Source organism: Oreochromis niloticus, linkage group LG20, assembly GCF_001858045.2.
Source record: "Oreochromis niloticus isolate F11D_XX linkage group LG20, O_niloticus_UMD_NMBU, whole genome shotgun sequence".
Taxonomy (NCBI): Eukaryota; Metazoa; Chordata; class Actinopteri; order Cichliformes; family Cichlidae; genus Oreochromis; species Oreochromis niloticus.
The window spans coordinates 19,741,881-19,762,547 of record NC_031984.2 but is presented as its reverse complement, the minus strand read 5'-3'; the positions used below and the strand labels follow the sequence as shown (position 1 = coordinate 19,762,547).

Here is a 20,667-nt window from a genome sequence, read left to right as displayed (position 1 = left end):
ACAAACAGCCTTTCTCAGGCCTGAAGCTGCTAAGCATATGACTCAGCGTGCGAGCCCATCTCAATTTTCCTGGGCACATCCTTTCACAGGCTACAGTCCAACTGTGTGGAAATCACCACCTGATTACCGCAACAAAGACAGGCAGCATCACAGCACCCACTCAGCTTCCTCTCTTGGGCATCAATGGAAACAAGAGAAGGCTGAGTATCAGCTGGCACTGAACCACCATGCAGGCGCATACAAGTGCATGCATCACCGAGGTGCACCGTCAGGCACTTCAACAGCTGGCAGAACTGTGTCTCCATCATCTTTCTCTCCAGTGGCAGGGTGGTGGCACACTCCTGTCAGGATGTTTCTGTCGAGTAAACAGAGAAGCTTGGCTGCCTCACCCATTAGCCATACAAACAGAGTACTACAAACCAGTGCATTAGCCTATGCAGCATTTCAGCACGCTGTACATGAAGACGGATCTAAAGCAGATAGAAAATAAAATTCTGGACTGGAGACAGACTTATGCATTATCAATTCCCAGACTCAGGCAGCACAGCGGTTCACCACATATCTGTAAAGATACAGACAGGTCACAGCTTTCCTTTCTCTCTCCCCATCACAGCCTTCCTCCCTCTCTCGGTTTCTTTGCTTATAATGGATGTTTTAAGCAACTGTGATTGAAAGGGCAATTCACTAGAGGATTCTTGAAAGGCACTGCTGAACGTCTCCATTTGTCTGATGCTGATATGGCTGCCAAACACCATGTGAGCGAAGGAGCACAACTCAAAATGGGTTGAGAAACAGTCGATTTGACAGCAGAACTGAAGGCTTAAGAGAAACAAGATAAAACAAAGACGGCAAAGAAGGACGAGAGCAAACTGTGTTACAAACTGAACAAATACTGCCTGCACTATCAATTAACCAAAAAACAGCTATAGAGCAAAGACGAAATACACCGCTCTGGAGACACATTCAAACTTAATGAATATGAGAGAATCTTTTAATATGCTCTTAAGCTAGAAGCTGCCAGATTATGAGTCTACAAGTCCCACAGCGGGGGGGAGGGGGTGCTTTTGTACTTGTTGCGTAAGGTTGATTGCAGGCGTACTCTCAGTGGTGCCGCTGCAAAGCACGACAAATAGGAAAAAATGTTTTCATTTACAGTATTATAACAAATGTTTGGACTATTATTAGACACTAGATGACCAGATCTGACATGTACTTGGCATACTGAGTACTATGTTTCATTTTGTTTTTTTACTAACATCTATTTCTGTGCATCAGCCCTGACATTTAACACTGGCAATGTCCTTCTTGCAATAATGGAGTGTAATAAATGAGCACCAAAACCGGACCAGCAGACAATGCACAAAGCTTTGAACGTTAACAGAAATATGGAAAAAATGTTCCTCCTTCGGCTTGAAGGGAGTAGAGGGGGGATGTGAGGTGAGGCATGCATTAACACACATTCATCTCTCTCCTTTTATCTCTCCTCTCTGCTCACTCACTTCTTTCTCCTACTCCCCACATACAGACACGCAAACACACACACACAGAAGACTCCTCTGCACACGTATGCTTGCTCAGATTCAGAGGAAGAGACCTGTAAGAATGAATGAAATCTATACATTTACATTCACGCTGGACTGGACTCGTTTGCAGATAAGCACACTAGCAAATAGATGGGTATGACATTTTTATGTAGAGCCAGGCAGCCAAACAGGGAAGAGAGTATTATGTTTCCACTGAAAGAGAGAGTGAGCCGCATTTCAGAGTGTGTGCTCAAAGTGGAATATCAAGTGTGATTTATGAATGTGTTGTAAATCAGCTCATACACAACATTTCCTGCTCATTTCATGTGCCACTCTTGGGATGCATATATTGCACACACTGTACGCCCTGCTGAAGTAAAAACATTCATAATGTGCGGCAATAAATTACAGAAATAACAGCAAAATACAGAAAATTCATGTGATATAAACATGCATGCTAATAGGTACAGCAAGTCTCAGTTCAGCAGATACGCAGTTGCTTATTCACAGTGTGTTCCCCAACCCCCCACTGATATTAGTCTTTCTTCACCCCATCACTCTGCTAAAATCCTGCCAAAATATGCTCACTGCATTTCACTTTTATACCTCTTTCTCCTTCCCCTTTTCTCCTTTACTTCCTCTCTATTTTTTCCTCCCTATTTCTAAGCTCTCGCTATTTCTGAGTGCCAATTAAGGGAAACTGGCATTTTGGACAAGCCGCTATGAGGGGGAGGTTTTGGGGCTGTTTTGGCTGAAGTCGCGTCATGGAGCAGAAGTTGTGAAGTAACTGTCCTGTTCTTAACTCGTCTGCCCTGCAGAGAGCTGCTGTTTTTGTCCAATTAGACTAAACTACACACTGCTAGCACACACCGGGGAGGCAGACGGGTGTGCCTCTGTCTGTCTGTACATGCATGTGTGTGTGTGCACTTCACCACTAGTACCACTCAGTACCTCCCATTGTTGTACCTCACCGAGCAGAGCTGCTCTCAGGCAGCAGTTCTGCACTAGACTGCACAGACAGGAGGTCCATGTCTCACAATATTCACATACCACAATCAGAAGCATACAGAAAAAGATCTGCCTTTACACAAACATATACTCCCTTTCCCATCCAGCTCTTATTTTTCCAGCAAACTATGGAGCTTTCAGCTGGAGTTTTCCACATCTTCACCTGACCCACAGCATCGCTGTCTGCCTTTATCTCCTTGGAGCTGAAGTGTAAACCTTGCTCTAAAAGCAGCATGCTACCACTGAGACTGCTGGTGACTGAGTTCAGGGCTTAAGTATGATCTAAAACGCCCCCCAAAGGATAAAAAGTTAATTAAACAAATGCAAACCCAAGGGATTATCTGCTGGAAAAAAAATATCAAAAGGTGCCTCTGCTACAGTATGAGTTCAGCCTGAATGAAATACTTCTATATCCTAATATTAAAATATAAATCTTTAATATATCCAACTTGTGCACTTATTCAGTTTGGGGTCACTTAAAAATCACCAAAATACTGTAAAAAAAAACATACTGTATGTCACTGCTGTGTTCACATTTTTTTCCACTGCCCCCAAGTGGCCAAAACATATTTAGTTCAATTCAAGAAATAGATGTTTCCATATCTCTGGGCTCTATACAATATGATGCAGCTTCAGGTTGATCTCGATCTCTGCCCATTTAAGGTCATATGCACACAGTTCAGTTCCAAGGTCCTTGGGGATCAGCACTCCTTGAATGGCACACTCTCCCAGCCTCTCTCAAAACCAGATATGGACAAAACCATGGATTTTCTGCACATTTCTCCTGATAATAACTTATGAAAAAATATGAATGGTTTAATTTGAGAACCAGTGAGGTGCACCATGCTAAACTAAGATGACTATCCCTCTAAAAAAAAGAATTTCTCTCCATTCTTTTGTTTTGGTCTCTGGTTTTACACATTAGGAATTCTTATGTGTTTCATTGTTTCAGTTATTCAGTAGATAGCACAATTCAATTGAAAAACTTGCTCTTCTTCAACACTGATGATGAACATTGATAGGTAAAATTTAGCACTTTGTATTACTGGTTCAGTGAAGTTTTGTGCATCTTACCTCAAAAAAGGACAAAACTATAAAACCCAGAGTACATGGACACACTTATAGCTATCCATCAGAAATCAGTGTTTTTAAAAAAGGAAATATTTATCTAATTTTATGTATCTGGCAAGAGTAAAGATGTGAATTATACATCTGTGAAAGGAAAATCTGATTATAGTTAATCAGCCAAGTTGCACTTTAAACCATTAACATCATGATTGCTTTACATGGTTTGATCTTTGAGTATGAATAAGAAGCAATCTTCCCTTCTGTTTCAGAGTTATGGTGTTAAATAAAGGGAAGTAAAGCAGTAAAGCTGACTTTATAGAAGCCCCCTTTTCATCAGACAGACAGGTGTACAGGTCAAAATCCTAACATCTAGCTCTGAAGCAGAGGTCAGGGTTAAAAGAACAATGCTGTGGACACTGCCTTGTTTCAAAATAAAATTTAAAAAATGTAAACTCAAATATAGCTTTGAATTGGTGATAAAACAAACACAACGAGGGGAAATGAGGGAAAAACAGAAAGTCACTAGATTCACGGCAATGAGAAAAACAGGAATGTTTAAGAATTGTATAAAAAAAGGGGGAATCTGAATTTGTGGATGCTGGCACTGGCCTGTGATTCCTGGGAAGCCACTAGCAGGCATCTCGTTTCTAACACATAACAGATGGCCCTTATGGGCCAACGAACCATGTCTTTGAAGAAAGCAAGGGCCTATCGTCTTTCCTCTGTCCTACATTTAGAAGGTCAGAAATTATGGAAAATCTTGATGATAAAAATCGAATTATATAGCAGCCTTTCAAAGTGATAATGTTGATGAATTACCTGATTGATTTTTCTCGACTGATAAATAAAGATTGAACATTTCTGATGTTTTTAACGATAATGCAAAACTGTTTATCTTAAGTAAAATTAGTATTTATCTTCTAGGTCACCAAGTTTGCTAAACTGCAGTTTAAGGAAATTATTAGTAATGAATGTGGCTTTGTGTCAAGGCCATAAAAAGGTAAGGCTTGGTGGTTTCATGGGCTCTGTACTGCCAGCTCTGAGCAAAAAATAACTGACACAGACAAAAATAGATATTAGGTAAGTAGAAAGATACTGCGGTAAGACCTCAAAATAACAAGGTCCTTAAGCTGCCCCAACTTAATGAAATAAAATAAAGCAGCATTCAGTGTGATATCGAAAATCACAATGTGAGAAAATTACATTTGTTCATTTACATGTTACAGCCGAGTATAATTATATTCACGTAGGGAAATGTAATGTTTCAAATAAGTGACAACGTGTGTTGCCAAACCTTCTCTGGGCTAAGACAAAGTCTGTCTGGCGTTTTGGTTCAGATGTTTTTGCCTTGTGTTTCATTGATTTTCCATCCAATTTTCCATCTAGAGGAAATTGGGCTGTGCAAAAACAATCGAGCTTGTCTGGAGCTGAAATAAACAATCTCCTTTTCGGTCATCATCATTCTACGTGGCCCTGAATAATGCATTTCTTTACTTATTTTTTTTTTTTTCGCTCCGCTATTCTGAGCTCCGACCAAAAATAATTTCTGGCTGCATCGACTTCAATAGCATTCCCTGTCTGAGTAAGACCGTTACAGATAAGCATCGCTGACAGCTTCCTCTGGCCTCACTCACACCCCTTCTGTAAGCCATATACTGCACTGCACAACAGTTAGTGGTCCGGCCACATGGTACACACCACCAAACCTCCAATATATACACACACACTCCCTCTAACCCAAACCCAGATCCAGCAACAAAGCTCCTTTTGTTCCATTCCACTCAAGTAAAATGGCAACGCACGCAAGCCTTTCACAGAAAAATCAAAATAAGTTCAACCAACAGTGATGGGGCAGAAGGGGAGGGCAGGCAGTGGAGCATGTTTTCTTGCCCCATCTGGAAAGTATTGCTTGTGTATATGCATGCACATAAGAAGTCTTTTTCTGTCTCACGAACTCATATATGGTACATTACAGCAAAGCAATTTAAGGTTATCAGTGCTAATAGAGGATATAGAGGGTGGAGTTTAATAAGAGCAAACCACCAACATTCAGGTGACTCCAATCTGATACTTTTCCTGAAGTTATTACTGCCTAATGACCACCATCAGATATGGCAGATGGGACCCAGGCCTGTTTTGATTCGCATGTGGCTAACATTCAAGAACAGGGTGAGCTGAGAGCAAAAACACAGGCGGTAGCTAGTGGCTCACATGAACCATATCATTAAAAAAAAGACTGAGGAGTGCACGAGGAAGGTTTCTTAAACGTTACTTCACAGAAATCTGAGACGTTTCATAGCCGGGTCTGGAAGTTTGCGTTTCGGTGAGCCTCTAAGCTCTGACTGGTTTGGTGAGACCTGCAGTGTTTGGATAGCACTGCAGGTCTAGGGTCACTCGGTGCAGCACTTTCAGGTCTTACCTGTTCTTTCACTCTGGTCTGAGTTTTCTGTAGTAGAGGCCTGCTGCTCCCAGTCCAGCCCCTCTGGCTCCCACTGGCCCTGGACAGGCCTCTTTTCCTCCTCGCATGATGGGAGGTCTACCTCACCTCCTTCTGAGAGCTATACACAGAGAGATGCTTTTGTCAGCAGTGGAGCCCTGCACTCAAGGAGGAAGTGATTGCAAGATTGTATAGAGTACTTATGGTCACATAACCACAGAACATTATCCCAGTGGCTGATTTTTTTTTTTTCCACAGTTTCCTGCATCTTTTTCATCCTTTTCTCCATTACACACTGAACAAGAATGTGACGGAAATGAGGCCCTAGTTTTGCCACAGAGCTTGGATGAGAACCGTTTCTCAGAAAGAAGTTTGAAACTGTCTTTAAGTCCAGGGATTGAGGGAGATTAGATTCACTGTTATGGCTATGTCCTATATCTGCCGGAAAGGAAATAATCTATCAAGATAAACATTTTTTTTAAGAGAAACAGAGCTTCAAAAGGGAATTCACTGGTCATTGTGGTACCCTCCAACTTCTTCTTTTTTCTTTTTTCTTTCTGTCACATCAGAATTTGTCCTGCAGAAGAGAGGACAGGCAGAGAAAAAAAAAGAGAAGGGGGGGAGGAGCATACATTTGCAGGGCTGCAATGAGGCATTAGACCTGCATGACTTTATTTATGGTTCGATGTTTTAATCAACACTACCGAGCTTCCTGTTCCACTGAAACATCCAAGATTCCTCCAAAGCACTGAACGGAGACTTGCAACCTTTCCATACCCCTCACTCTCTCCTCTCCCTCTCCACTCTATCTTGATCGTTTTAGGTTGATGAAAAGGTTACAGCGATGAACAACAAAGCAACAAAAAAACAACAACAAAAACTTGGCATGTACAATGTGGGTTTGTGAATATGTTGCGCTCTACGAACCCTGAAAAACACCTCCATGTGTGCCTATTGCGATCAGTTTGAATTTAAGGCATTATTCTTTCATATAAACAGACAGTACATATCCAAACAGATTTCAAGTGAGCCAGCTGGGCAGCAGTCACAACTCACCCACTGTTGATTGGGCATGGCCACGGAAGTAAGCACATCAGCCATGGCTCCTAACATCTGGTCAGTGCGTCCCTGATTCTTCTGCAGAGCTTTCATTCTCCTGAACACCACACAAAAACTCTACAACCTGATTCTGATGCAATCTTTGCTTCTTCGTGTCCCGTGTCTGTCCTGTGCTCTTGTTTTCTGCCCCTTCACTGTGCACTGTGCTGCAGTTTGGAGCCGAGCCCACCTCTTTCTACCATGACACACAGGAAACCTCATGCACAAGAATAGATCAAGGAGGAGCAGGAGGAGGGCTCGTGTCTGTCCGGGAGCGTGCACTTGGACAGGAGCCTCAGCACGTCCAGGACGCACAGGTGAGCTGGCTGCAAGTGTCTGTGCAGCTTACTTCTCTGATAGTCTGCACTGTTTTGTCAGGAACCTGAAAAACAGACAGATTTTTCTTCTTCTTCAGCCTCCTTCTGAGTTTTTTGTAAAGTCCACAGTCTTCTTCTTTGTGGTTCTTCTAAATCATGAGGTTTGACAGTGTGAAGTTGGCCTTCTTCAATGTTTTCTGAATGCTGAAATGGAGCGCAGTGGCTGAGCACACCACCCTCCCTGAAATCCTCCTTTCTTGTTCTTCATTGGCTATACAAAATCACCTCCCCCTCCCCAAAACCTCACCCCTTCCATCATTGTTTCTCTTCTGTCTTTCCTTGTTTCCTTGGTTAGCACCTGTAGTTTTTCTTAAGCTCAAAGTATCTCAATCTGATCTTTCATTGAACTCCTGTAAGACTCCACACTCTCTTGATTTTTGCCCAAGTCTCAAGCCCAAGGCAGTGACACATAGACCGTGCGAACCCTTGAGCGGTGGGGCAGCCCCAAATAAGGTATGAAAACACAGTCCACGAAGCTCAACTATTTGAGACACTGTCGCCATTTCCACATTTATCTTACTTTATTTATTCAACTGCTTAGATACTCATTATTTAAGCTATTAAAATCAGAAGACTTGCAACATTATTTACATTTTGACACTGCTGACCAAGTAGAGAGACATTGTCATAAAGAGGTGTGTCTGTCTTTCAAATTCTTAACTTTTATTTTAGAACACTAGCATACTTAATCAAACTTTCAGGTTCAAATGTCATGCAATTCTATCTTTAGTGTCTATCATTCTTAGATTTTCACTGCAGCAGTCGTTGTGTTCCTCCAAGAAAAACACATGTATTGTAATCCCTGTGCTTCTAGCGATCTATATTTAATTTTTAGAACCTGACTTACATTACTGCAACAAAGAATATCAAGTTCACTGTGCTAGCATGTAAGCTAGTGTTATTTAGGTCAGAGTTCATTTTGTCAAACGAGGAATAACATTTCCAAATGAAATACTGTATTTATGGTGGTTTGGCAGGGAGAAACCACTGATGCAGAAATGAGCAAGTGTCACTAATAATGCGCATGATTGATATTGATATTTCTATCAGACTGAATAAATCAAACACAGTATGACAAAGAGGAGCTAGGGTGGAAGTGGGTTGCAAAGCGGCTCAAAGATATGCAGCAACTGTAGGCAGCTGGGAGGATACATATGTTTTGCTTCAGTGCTTAACACTTTGAGGAGTATCTTGGCCAGTTTGTTATAGCAGCAATAACTAATCACTCACATGGCGAGCTAACGGAGTTTTGATTACTTATCATGAGCTAAGCTAAACTTTTTTCATATAGATGTTTTCCTTTATTTGGATTTCTCAAGCTGCAAAAGTAATGCCCCTGCTCTTTAAATATATTTTTAACAACTGATTAATAACCTATCTGATTGGCTAGTAGCAGTATTGGCACATTTTGATTGGGTGGTGTCTCAACATTGTAGTGCAAACAGAACAAGCAAAGTAAAGCAATGCATCCATAATTTAGTTAATCAGCAGATGATGTAACCTCATTAAGAGCAATGCCTAATGTGTATGTGTGGATTCTCCCTAAGATAGCACTGATAGCATAGAAAGGTATCTGTTCAGCTATGTGCAGAGGCATCGACACCAGCCTTTTTCAGCTAGGATTGTTTGATTGATTCATGTAGCAGGTCAGGAGCCAAACAGTAATGTAATGCTGACGTGTACACCTCTGTTTAAAGCTTGGTCAATGAAACAACTATTTGAAACTGGATCTTGATTTTATGCTACTAAATGCAGACAGACCGAAAGTTATCTGAAAAGTAAAAAGTCCTAAAGACTGCTTGCCTGGATAAAAATCATTATATTCTTAATGTTCTTGTCTTTTTTACACTTTTTTTCTGCTCAAGCACAAATTCTCAAAAGTTGTATAACCAAACCTGAAAATAGCAGCTACTCATTTAAAGAATAATTCTTGGTTTAGGTGTCAGTTTAGTCTGATGAAACAGATAGGTACCTTTTAATCACCTGGAAATCTACCTAGACCCTGACTCTTTTTTTATTGCTAATGTCCATAAACCATTGTACACCTGTCTCAGCCAGTACCATTTTATATCAGGTAACATCCATGTCTCAGAGTTTTTAAGCTTTCCTAAGCCAAAGTGCTGCTTGTGTTCCTGTTTTTGTCATATATAGTCAAGGCCAAAGGTGACCATGGTTTAACCATGACAGACAGGTTTAAAGGTTTTCCCAGCATAAAGGTTGCATGAGGGGAAGACATCTCTAATGTCTTCCCCTCATTTTAGTGTACATTTTTTAATGTTTAATGAATTCCTCTATTTTGAATGCATAATTCAGATTAAAGTTAGAGAAACCCATTAATCCATGTTCTTATTGCATTCTGTAATACACAAAATTACACAATACAAATACACTAAGAATGTGTTCCAGTAGAATGAGCTAGCAAACACTGATCCTTGTTTACCTCCTATCGTCTCAGATCGCTGGTGTATTACATGTTGGCTGACTCTCACAGCCATGACTTACCCTGTTGTTTGGTTAGACTTGACATGTTACACCAACAACAGGTTGGACAATTGTTTGCTATAAATTGCCCAACATGGCTCATACCTAACCTGGTTGTGAACTATATTAAAAACATTGTGTCTGTCTCACACTGAAAGTTACCAGAACAGGTTTTTTCTATTATATTTTTAGATGTAAACAATATAATAGAACAACATCTAAACACAAACCGTCTGTCTAAAGTTTTTTGTGGACAGCTGTGAGATGTTAAAATGTGCCTGGGCAGCAATGTTTTCATAATATTATTTTTAGGTTTTGTTTTAATGTTCATTTATTTTTAAGGCTCATAAGTCTACTTAATTTGTTATTTCATAAATTTGTGACATCGAGGATGCATTTGGCACCTAAATATTTAGCATTGATAAGTGGATTTAGTATTTGTGTGTGTGTGTGTGTGTGTGTGTGTGTGTGTGTGTGTGTGTGTGTGTGTGTGTGTGTGTGAAAACAGGAAGTTTGATGATTATATATATAATATACTTACAGAGGAATGGTTGCATTAATCCCAGTGAAATATAAAATGGCACATATCCAGAAAAATTACAGAAGAAGGATTTTTCAAACTGGAGATTTTTCAAACTTTTATTCATTTTTATTACATTTATGACATTCTGCTTGCATTTTTTCCCCTAATTTTTAGCTCATCTGGCCATTGAACTGAAAAACTTGGGCCATAGCCCGGCATCCAGTATCTGTTCATCTGCCCATTTGCCCATAATGCACAAGAATCTCTCCTCCTCCTAAAGTACTTCTCAAACTTACACAACACACAATGATCACCTAATGGCTGTTCACTCAAACTGTGCTCAAGGTCATGGTCATATTTGTTGTTTCACCGGGAATTAGCCACGAACTGTGATGGATCGTGAGCCGGATGAGCTATTATGTCACTGACATTCTGGTTTGGTTTATGTGCCATGCTGGTATTTTTTATTGCACGAGTACATCATCACCATTGGGGCTTAGTTGAGTAAATTTTAGGAATGTGTGTGAGAAACTCAAGGAAACTAACAGGCTGTGTAAAGAACACATAAAAAAACATCTCTGAAAGTTTTCCTTTCCCTCACCGACTATGAACACATCAGCAACTGCTTAGGGCTAAGCCACAGTTGCCTGGCAATGACTTTTTATTTAATAACAGACTCTAATATTGAAAACTGATACATATAACCATTTTTTAGCATTTTCATAAACTGGTATTCTATAGTGAATATGAGTGTAAATGGTGGTCTGTCTCTCTGAGTTAGTCTCGCAACTGACTTCTCAACTGTCCAGGGTGTACCCCACCTATTGCCCCATCACATGGATGCTTTTCTATATCACGTAAGTAAGAAATTACACCATCACATTAAAAAGGCAGTCTAAATACCAAGCATATTATACTACACGCCCAGATGTGTCCATCAAACATATATTTGTTCTTTTGATTTCATTAAAACATCTTTTTCAATATCTATATAATTCCAAAGACAGGGGATATATATAATATTTTCACACTTTTATTTTTCTCTATTTCCGTAACTTTTCCCAAACATGACGCGGTCCATATGAAGCTTCATTTCTTGTCTGAATCCACTTCCCTGAACAAATCATCTCTTTTGATGCACAATGTATTTACTTATTCTTAAATTAAAGCAACTCCACCACACTTCATCTTCCCATTTGTAATAACATGATCTAAATATATGTTTAAAATACGTTTAACTATTTTCCTGGATGCTGGAGGATTTTATGTGCTTTAAGGCAAGTAGCATTAGAGGTGGTTCTGTCTTTAGCGCATAAATGGAATTAATATAGCAGATGCACAGTCCTCCACAGACTGCCAACAGTCTAATATTAGCTAAGCACATTGCTGTTGTTAGAATCAGTCACTAAGCTGGCTAAACTTAGTCCACTTCGTCCCAAGCCTCTTTCCAAGTTCTTTTGCTCCACCGCTGATTTGTGCTGGGTAATGTGGTGTCTGGGGAGGAATTGAGCTGCCTTTCACAGTGATGAGTAAATGACTCTGTCAGGAATGTGCAGAATAGAAAGAAAATAACCCTGACCCTAAAAGGAAAGTCTGAGTACTATCAAGAGGTGGGAATCAGAACAAAATGTACTTAAACTTCTAAATCTCATTCACAATTGGCAACTCATAAATCACATTCACAACTGATTTTCTTTGAGAAAATGACTTAGAAAAGGTTGCTAAATGTGCTATGCTGCCCTCATCTGGTAAACTAGACTGCCTTTTTTTGTAGATCTGAAAGGATAAAGGAAAACATCCAAAGGACACACTCAATCACTACCCCACCCTGTCATGCCAAACAGACTTCCTTTTCCTCTGTATTATTTCCTGTCAATTTTATTTCTGTTTTGCTCCCAGAAGCTATAATCTTTCCCCCACAGGCATGCCCTTTTCTACTCTTCCTGTGTTTCATATCAGTAGGGAGAAAAGGAGACCTACCTCAGGGTCTTGTGTCTAAACATAGAACCTTTTCAGTGACGGTTAAGGTTACTGTGATACTATAGGTCCGATGTGATGCTTTAAAGCCAAAGAGGTGTCTTCAGATAAGGAAATGTTTGTGGGACATTTGATGGGATTTCTTGGGATTATGTTGTTGGAGGTGTGTCGGCTTCAGCTGGCTGTTATCAACATGCCTCTGTTTGTTAACTCTTGAGAGCAGATAACCATCTATAATTCTCAGGATCAAGCAGCTTTTGAATGAACCTTTATTATAACAGCTTTACTCAGTTATGACTGGGCTCTGCAACGATAGATATCTGCTACTTGAAATAATGTTGATCTTTAATAATGCAGGAGCATTTAGTGATTATAATTTGTTTAAACTAAGCCTAAATTGTCTGTATGCCTTGTTAGAACTGCACCCATGTCCAGGCTGTCCATTTCCAAGTTTCATCAGAAGAGGGCAGTCAGCAACCCCTCTAAAGAAGAGGTGCTGTTACATAACACAGGCCAACAATCATATGCTTGAAGTGAAGGCTTGGCCCTACTCTAATTCAATATAAGGGTTAATCTGTTTACATGCACATTTGGACCCACGTGACTGTAACACTGATGCTGTGAATACACCTGTTAACAGGATATTCCCGTCCACATATGAGATTCGACACTCTGAGCAGAAAGGCTGTGGTCACAGTTCAAACGGGACATTACTAAACCAACAATGGTAAAAAGTTAACCTAATTTATTTCTGTTATAATATCAGGCTTAAATAATCATGTTAATATGATAATTAAATACCTACAGATGAAGTTTGTGAGTAATGAAATATAACTTATGCAGCACTTCCCCCTGAACAAAATGTAGTGTGTATTAACTGTTCATGCTTCATAACGTAAGGACTGAGCGTTTTCAAACCAGGTGCTTACACTAACCAGCATCTGCGCCAATGCACAATAACTTCATCTTGTGTGCCATTGTTTGTGCCCCATAAATGTTAGTTTGTTGTCCCAGCAGATGGATTTCCATTCCAAAACAGACCCAAGACTCTGCCTTGCATTAGGCAGACTCACTGGAATTATTCAGGCAGGGGGTCCTCAGCAGCAGATAGCAGATTTGGGAGCAACAGCTTCTATGATTCAGTCACAAGACTTTTTTTGGACAGTTAGAGGGGTTTGCCCTGACACAACAGACGGGCAGCAGAAAGCTGCAGATGGGCAGATTCTGAGAGATCAGAGAGAAGTAAAAGAGAGAAGAAAGAGAAAGCAGACCAACTCAAAAGACTATAAGGGGAGCAAGGTTGGCCGCTGTCTGTTTCCTTCTCTTAATCCTTAAATCTTCTGTAATCAGGATGAGAGGAAGAGAGCACGTTGGCTGACTTAGGACAGCAGAGTCTATGTTGGGACCTGGCTGATGAGGCAACCTTACTGGGCACTAGTAGAAATGGAGGGAGGGGAAAAGCTGGAGCTGCAGTCAGTTTTGGGAAACTTAGCCTTAACCAGGTTCTGCTAAGCGTCAGCGAGAAGAGTGGAAATCCAGGATGGTTTAACTGTCAAGAGGAAGTAAGAAACCAAAGGAAAAAAAAAAGGAAAAAGAAGAGGACGAACTCATGGCCGGACTGTTTTCAGGTGAGAGCTGTGTTATTATTCTTAGTATTATTTGTTCTGACATTTGTTGTTTTTGCTTTAGTTTTGTATGAACATTTTCTTTTTTTTCTTCTTTATTCACCGTTAAAAGACAAACATTTCGAATTCAGAGGAAGATGTCTGGCCAGATTGCAAGGTGTTGCTCAACAGGAAGTGGAAGCCACAGTGGCTCACACGTCAACACTAAAGTTAGGGCATTTTATGTTTGTGCAGAATGAGGAAGAGAGAGAAAAGACTTGTGTGGGAGCTGTGCATGACAGAGTGCTGAAATACAAGCATTTGCTCGTGGGATTAAGGGATTTATGGACGTTAACAAGAGCTTATTAAAAAGATAACTAATTTGAATAACTTCTAATTACTGTGACTGACAGTCGGTGCAAAACTAATTTGCTGAAAAAATGGGTGAGTTTTGTGGTGCATGCAGGACCACAGCGAGCTCTTCTTTCATTTCCACTCTTTAGAATATAGAGAATTAGAACTAGCTGACACTATCATATTTCTGAGTCTTGAGAAATAGTGTCTTCAGTGGCTTGAAAGTATACTTACACATTAGATACAAACTGTACACTACAGGACATCCCAGTGTGCTGACGTATGGAAGAGCAGTATAACAGTGTTAAGACACCATGACAGATGCTGTCACTAGACTGGCCTCCCATTGCTTCCAGTACCATATGGCCTTTCTCATCCCAGTTGAGTGTCCCTATGCCTTCTTTCACTTTACTGTGCAGACTGAGCTGCCTCTGCTATGCAGTATTTCTTGTTTTATAGTTGCTGTTATTTATGTGTAGATTTGTACCTTCACAACATTTACATGAGACTGCTTTCAGGGTGATAAGTAATTACTGTCTTTCTCTGTTGTGTGGTGCCAGTGAAAAATCAACTGGCAACAAAGCATGTTACACAGGGAGGTTACCTATGTTGCAAATCAGAGACTTACTTTGACAGGAGGGCTGAGGTAAAGCTCTTCATCCTCTTTAGGCCTCATGCCTTTTAAACAAGGCCTTTTCAGGTCACCGAATCTATTTAAAATGCTAACTTTAAAAGCTGCCAGTTTGTGTTGCTCGTCTGACAATCACACGTGAACTTGTCTAAGGAGGGGAAGAGATCTGACACCTTCCAAAACGAGACTAGTCCTTTGGCTTTTGCAAAGAAAAAAAGAATTATAGACATCAGTACATTTCAATTTATGTGCACACAGTTTTGTGTGCATACATAATGTGTGTACACCCGGAAAAGCGCTTTCAGTGTCTTCGCACATCTGTCGAAGGTTTCGGACAGACAATGGCAAAGCAGGTAACGTTACTGCAAATGAACTGTAAGCTGCTCGTATGTATTGTTTTTTCAAAAAATGTTATTCCCCTTTAACTACAACAACAACCAGTCTACTCAATCTGAACCTATATATGTGGCTACAGAAAATAGTTAACTGTGTTCATTTCATGTCCGTGATAACAACATTTACATTCTTCTGTTTAAGATAAGGGGTCTCTGCTGCAGGCCTGACACCCAGGTGTGACCAGAGTCAGCGGGGGTTCCAATGGCTACTGCAAATGATGACCCACACCTGGGCAGTGGCCCATCTGACGACTCAGAGATCCTCCTGGATGACTCTGACTCGGGCAGTGTGCTCTCAGATGACTCAGTGCTTCCCATCTATGAAAGGGACGGAAAATCAACAGAGCCGGCTAAAACACTGTACGAGGCCTGTGCCAAGAATGATGCTGCATCCCTGCGCAGCATCATGGAGACAGGAGTCACAAAAGATGAGGCCATGGAGCTAGACATCAATGGCAGGGTGAGATAAATTTCACTTATTTCACTTCTCATTTTTTTCCACACAGGTACCGTGACAATAAAATAAAAAATCAATCAATCAATAAAGGTAACCTCAGCATCTATAATAGGCCTATTTATTTATATCTTCTTCCCCTCAGAATGGGCTGATGCTGGCTGTGTCCAAGGGTTTTGTGGACATCGTCGCCTTGCTTCACACATGCCCATTAATAGACATCAACCACCAAGATAATGATGGCAACACTGCTGTCATGATTGCCGCCCAAGCAGGTACATCTGAAGACATCAGATGACCTCAACATCAAGTCTAAGCTAATCAAAGAATAATAACATAACATAATCTTGTCAATCCAGGCTTCATCACCATCCTGAACTATATCCTTAACTACTACCCTTGTGTGGACACTGAGATCAGGGACCCCCGTGGGTTCACAGCTCTCATCAAGGCAGGCCTACAAGGCAGAGAAGAGTGTGTGTCTGCATTGCTAATGCATGGTACGTCTAGATGTCTTTCTACATCAAATTTTCTAATCATGTCCCCCACCTGTGACCGAATGTCAAGCCCACACGGAGAGTCGGGATGTACACCTCAAATGTATAGGATTTGGTTTGGTGTGATTACAGTTAAACTCTTATAGGCATAACGAATCTATTAATGTCCTATATATGTAATATAAAGGTCAAAGCAGGACATCCGATCTGTGAACTAATCTGTTTTTTTTCTGGACTACAGGGATTAGTCCTGTATAAACTGTGCAGGGACACATTTAAGAAAGCTCTGTAATAATTCAGTCCACATTCTATTTAAAGTTTAATGATGTCAGACATTAATCTATAATCCATCTGTATTCATAGTGTGCAACAAAAATATCTGTGTGTATATTTGGTCAGTTAAAGCCTTGATTATTTGCCAAGTAGACTTCCAAAGTCTCCTGAGTAGACATGACTAAGCGTCTTCTACCAATAATAGGTTAAACCTGGGATGTCAAACTGTGTACACTGTGGGCCACATACAGCCAGTTTGATCTCAAGTGGGCCGGATCACGTCAGTTAATTCAGTTTTATTTATAGTTTACTTTTCTAGTATACCCTCTGTCAGTGTAAAGAAGTTTAACTATACGCTTAAGCCATGAGATATCTTAACATAGGAAAAGGAAGTGCAATTTCAACTGCACATATCAGTCTTTCTACATGATGAAGAAATGCTGCTGTAGTAAAGAAAGAAATCTCTCAGCATGACTCTTTGGGTTTATATTGTAAAAAATAAATGTGTAAATAGCAGAAAAACACCAGAGTTTTTTGTTATTTCATTGTTTTTCTATTACTTAATTACTATAATATAATATGAAAAGGTGTAAAACTTAAAAAAAATAATAATCATTCAGTTAAAATAATGTATTCCCAACAGTTTTTGTCCCATCTCACCATACTGATGCTTGCCATCTACCTAGTAACCTGTGCTCCAAAAGTCACCACATGGTGGTGTTGTTACACTGAGTTGACGGCAGCTGATTTCCTCCCACTCAACATTTCTATTGTTTTCTCTCCTTCTCGGCGTGCAGGTGCAGATGTCAATGCAGTCGATCTCGTCCATGGGAAAGGCCTAAAGGACTGGGCCCTTAGGACAGGAAGGTTTGAGACTCTGAATAGACTGCGTCGCCTGCAAACTCGTCCTATTGCAGAACAGTTCTGTGAAAGCTACATTCCTGAGTGGCCTGAGCTAAAGCTACTGGTGGCAAAGGCCACTGCAGCCAAAACAGCAGGTCAGAAGCTGAGGCAGCGCTTAAAAGACAGCCTTAGTTTCAGCTTCCCACATGACCCCCAAGACAATGGGGTCATGGACCACATGGTGCGGATGACTACAGGCATCCACAGCCCCTTGATAGCTACTGGTTGCCGTCCACTCTGTCCCACCAGTCCCCCAGAGATTGGCAAGCGACGATTCGCTGTACCGGAACTGCTTAACAAGCACAGCAGCAAGGAATTGGAGGAAAGCACAGTGTCTCACAGTAATGGCTCCATCACCTCAGCTTCACCTGTGTCAGCAGCCTCTGTATCACTGACCTCTTGCTGCCAAGACTCAGAGCGCAGGCAAAGCTCACCAACAGGTGGCATGAAAAGCTTCATGCCCCGCAGCATGGCACACAGAAACAGCATCTTCCCCTCAGGCTGCATTCCCAAAATTGAAGTTACAAAATCTGGGGAGCGCACTCCAAAGAAGGAGAAAAAGAAGAAAAGGCAAAAGGGTTACCTGGAACCTCCTGTCTGGAAGTACAAGGAAGCCAAGGAGGAAAAAAAGAGAGAGAAGAAACAGCAAGAAAAGGAAAAAGAGGAACAGAAAAAATCGAAGGGGTCCAAACGTTCATGAAGTGAAAACGCCCGTTTTTTGTTTTTAGCAAAACAATTCTGAAGTGAGCAGCTGACAAGTGAAACACATGGGTGAACCTTGATCTGGAAACTGCACTGGCTGGGCATTTTTTACTTGTGATGTATTTTTCAGCATCTTTGTACAAGCTGAAAAATTATGCTAACCAAACAGAAATTGGTTTTCCAGAGACTGTGGTTTACTGGTTTCCTGTCTGAAAGGGTGGATTGTTTTTTTGAGGATGCGAGTACACTGACTCCACACACCTGCAGTCATGTTATTTTTCTCTATAAAAGGATTTTACCCATCTTCATCTCATGAGCAACTTCTCAGTAGCGTGCCATTGTGGTATTTAACTGCAATATAACCAAATAGCCCATAGCCAACAGTGTACATAAACTGTATGTGATCAGATGCCTTCAGGAAATGTATTAAAGTCACATTTAATCAAAGACCGTGAAAGGCAAAAAAACAAATGGGCATAAAAAGTACTTAGGCTACAAATTAAAGGAAAAAATCAGAAAAGGTGTCCTGCTTGATGGTGAATGTTCAACACTTTCAGAAAGCTGTTCAACTTGAGTGAGTTCTAATCCCTGCTAAGGTCATGGCATATTTACTGACCCCTTGTCCTCTATAGTTTAAAGGACTGTCATCCTGGACAAGGAGAGAAATGCTCCATCATGGAATAATTATGATGACTCGGAACACTTTGTATTGATTTCTATCCCACCTTGCCTCTTAGACCTGAAATATACTCCCTTACAGACTTGTGCATGGCAGCTGCAGAAACCATGAACAAGTAACTGCTCTTAATATTTTATCTCCTATTCTGCTTGGAGGAAGAATGCACAGCTTGTGCAGTAGCTATATAACAACAAACTGACTACAGACATTTTTTTTAGTTTATGCAGTATGGAAAGCACAAGTGTGATATCCATGGTTCAGTTCCATTAAGCGTCTCAGTGAGCCATGACAAGGACCCAGCACGTACTAAAGCACAACCTCCCCTGAGTGGAGGTTTAATACACTATTAATGTCTCCGAAAAGGGTATACTGGAGGCATATGTGAACATCTGCAAGGACTCTCCCTGATAATAAATCAAAGCAGTCATTGCAACCTTGCAGATTCCAAAAGTATCAAATGCGTACAGAGCCAAGTAACCCCAAGCCATGCCAGCAAAATGTAACTGCAAGGACTAAGGGTTCAGGTTTTTCCTTTAATTTGTCATCTTTTCCGTGATTCTTTTGCTCTTTTTTGTGTTTGCTGAGCGCCATCTATGAATCATGTAGCATCTACCAGATGCCTTTGTATTTTAAACTTCATCAGAAATCTCCAAACTGTTTTGCTGTGTCATGCAAATGATGTGTGTGTGATACTATAAAAGGAACAGAGCCATCTCTGAAGCATCTTCTTTCATACTGGAAAAAAAATGCTCAGTGGCATGCAAATAGAAATCTTCAGCCTGCTGCTTCATATTGTTTGTTTCATGGATTATTATTTGAAAACGAGTACTGTTGCTATTCAGGGAAATATATTCCATATTATTATCAGGATAACAAACTGCATATTCAGGAACAGAAACCTCTTGTGGACTATAGCTTAATTTTGGGATTTTTTAAATTATTCTCTTTATAGATAAACTAACTACAATAATAAATAATAAATCTCGCATTTAACTGCAATAAATATCCCAAATACAGCTAAATATGTTTAATCGTGTTCTCTACAAACTATATATAATTAGATACATTGTGGTGAAAATTTAGGCAATCATTTCTGGGGTCATTTAAAGTCAAAACAAGAGATGCAAAAAGCTCAGGTCTTCAACATCTTTATAAAGTCTGTAAAACTGAAACTGTGTCTGCATGTCTGTGTGTGTGTGCTTGTGTGTATGTGTAAGTTTGGAATAAACTGACTGACCTTTGCAAAGGTTTGTGTGTTGGTCTTTATTACTGACAAAATATTAGTGTTTGGTGTCGTCACATAGTGACCATTTGGCAATGGCAATTTAATTTATACAGTGATTTGATTACACTTTAACTATATGTGTTTTACGTAAAAGATAAACACATATGTAAGCCTATTGTGCCTACTATTCAACGGTATTAATGAGCAAGTCAAAAATGTCCTCTGTTTATCATCAATTTGCTTTCAAAAAACTGTGAAAAGGGTCTGTGTTAAAATCATATCACACTTGCTGTAGTAATGTTGATTATTAAAAACATAGAGACTCAATATGTTTAACGTAAAATATTTTTAAATTAACCTGATCTACTATGCCTTAATAAAATAGGAATTAAATATAATCCTGTGAGAATAAAAAGGTTTTAAGTTTGTTTTTGACTGTAGACAGAGTTAGAACTGAC

At 40.2% G+C, this 20,667-nt stretch overlaps 2 protein-coding genes across 6 annotated transcripts in view; one reads left to right on the top strand and one right to left on the bottom strand.

Moving 5' to 3' along the window:
• Nucleotides 1–20,667, bottom strand: part of arhgef25a (Rho guanine nucleotide exchange factor (GEF) 25a) — a 60,087-nt gene that overhangs the window by 36,192 nt on the left and 3,228 nt on the right. For 2 of the 5 annotated variants that reach the window (XM_005478077.4, XM_003448241.5), the window contains exons 1-2: nt 7,093–7,669; nt 6,019–6,157 (exon numbers count right to left, since the gene is read on the bottom strand). In XM_005478077.4, the coding sequence (XP_005478134.1) occupies nt 6,019–6,157; nt 7,093–7,188 (235 nt within the window). In that variant the 5' untranslated portion in view covers nt 7,189–7,669. Of the gene's footprint in view, nt 1–6,018; nt 6,158–7,092; nt 7,670–20,667 lie in introns of those variants that run through there. The other 3 variants (XM_005478073.4, XM_005478074.4, XM_005478075.4) reach the window with 2 other exon arrangements.
• ankrd33aa (ankyrin repeat domain 33Aa) lies at nt 13,331–20,226 on the top strand. The gene is made up of 5 exons (XM_005478079.4): nt 13,331–14,120; nt 15,619–15,936; nt 16,076–16,205; nt 16,290–16,430; nt 17,498–20,226. The coding sequence occupies exons 2-5, from the start codon at nt 15,679–15,681 to the stop codon at nt 18,301–18,303; spliced, it is 1,335 nt and encodes a 444-aa protein (XP_005478136.1). The 5' UTR covers nt 13,331–14,120; nt 15,619–15,678; the 3' UTR covers nt 18,304–20,226.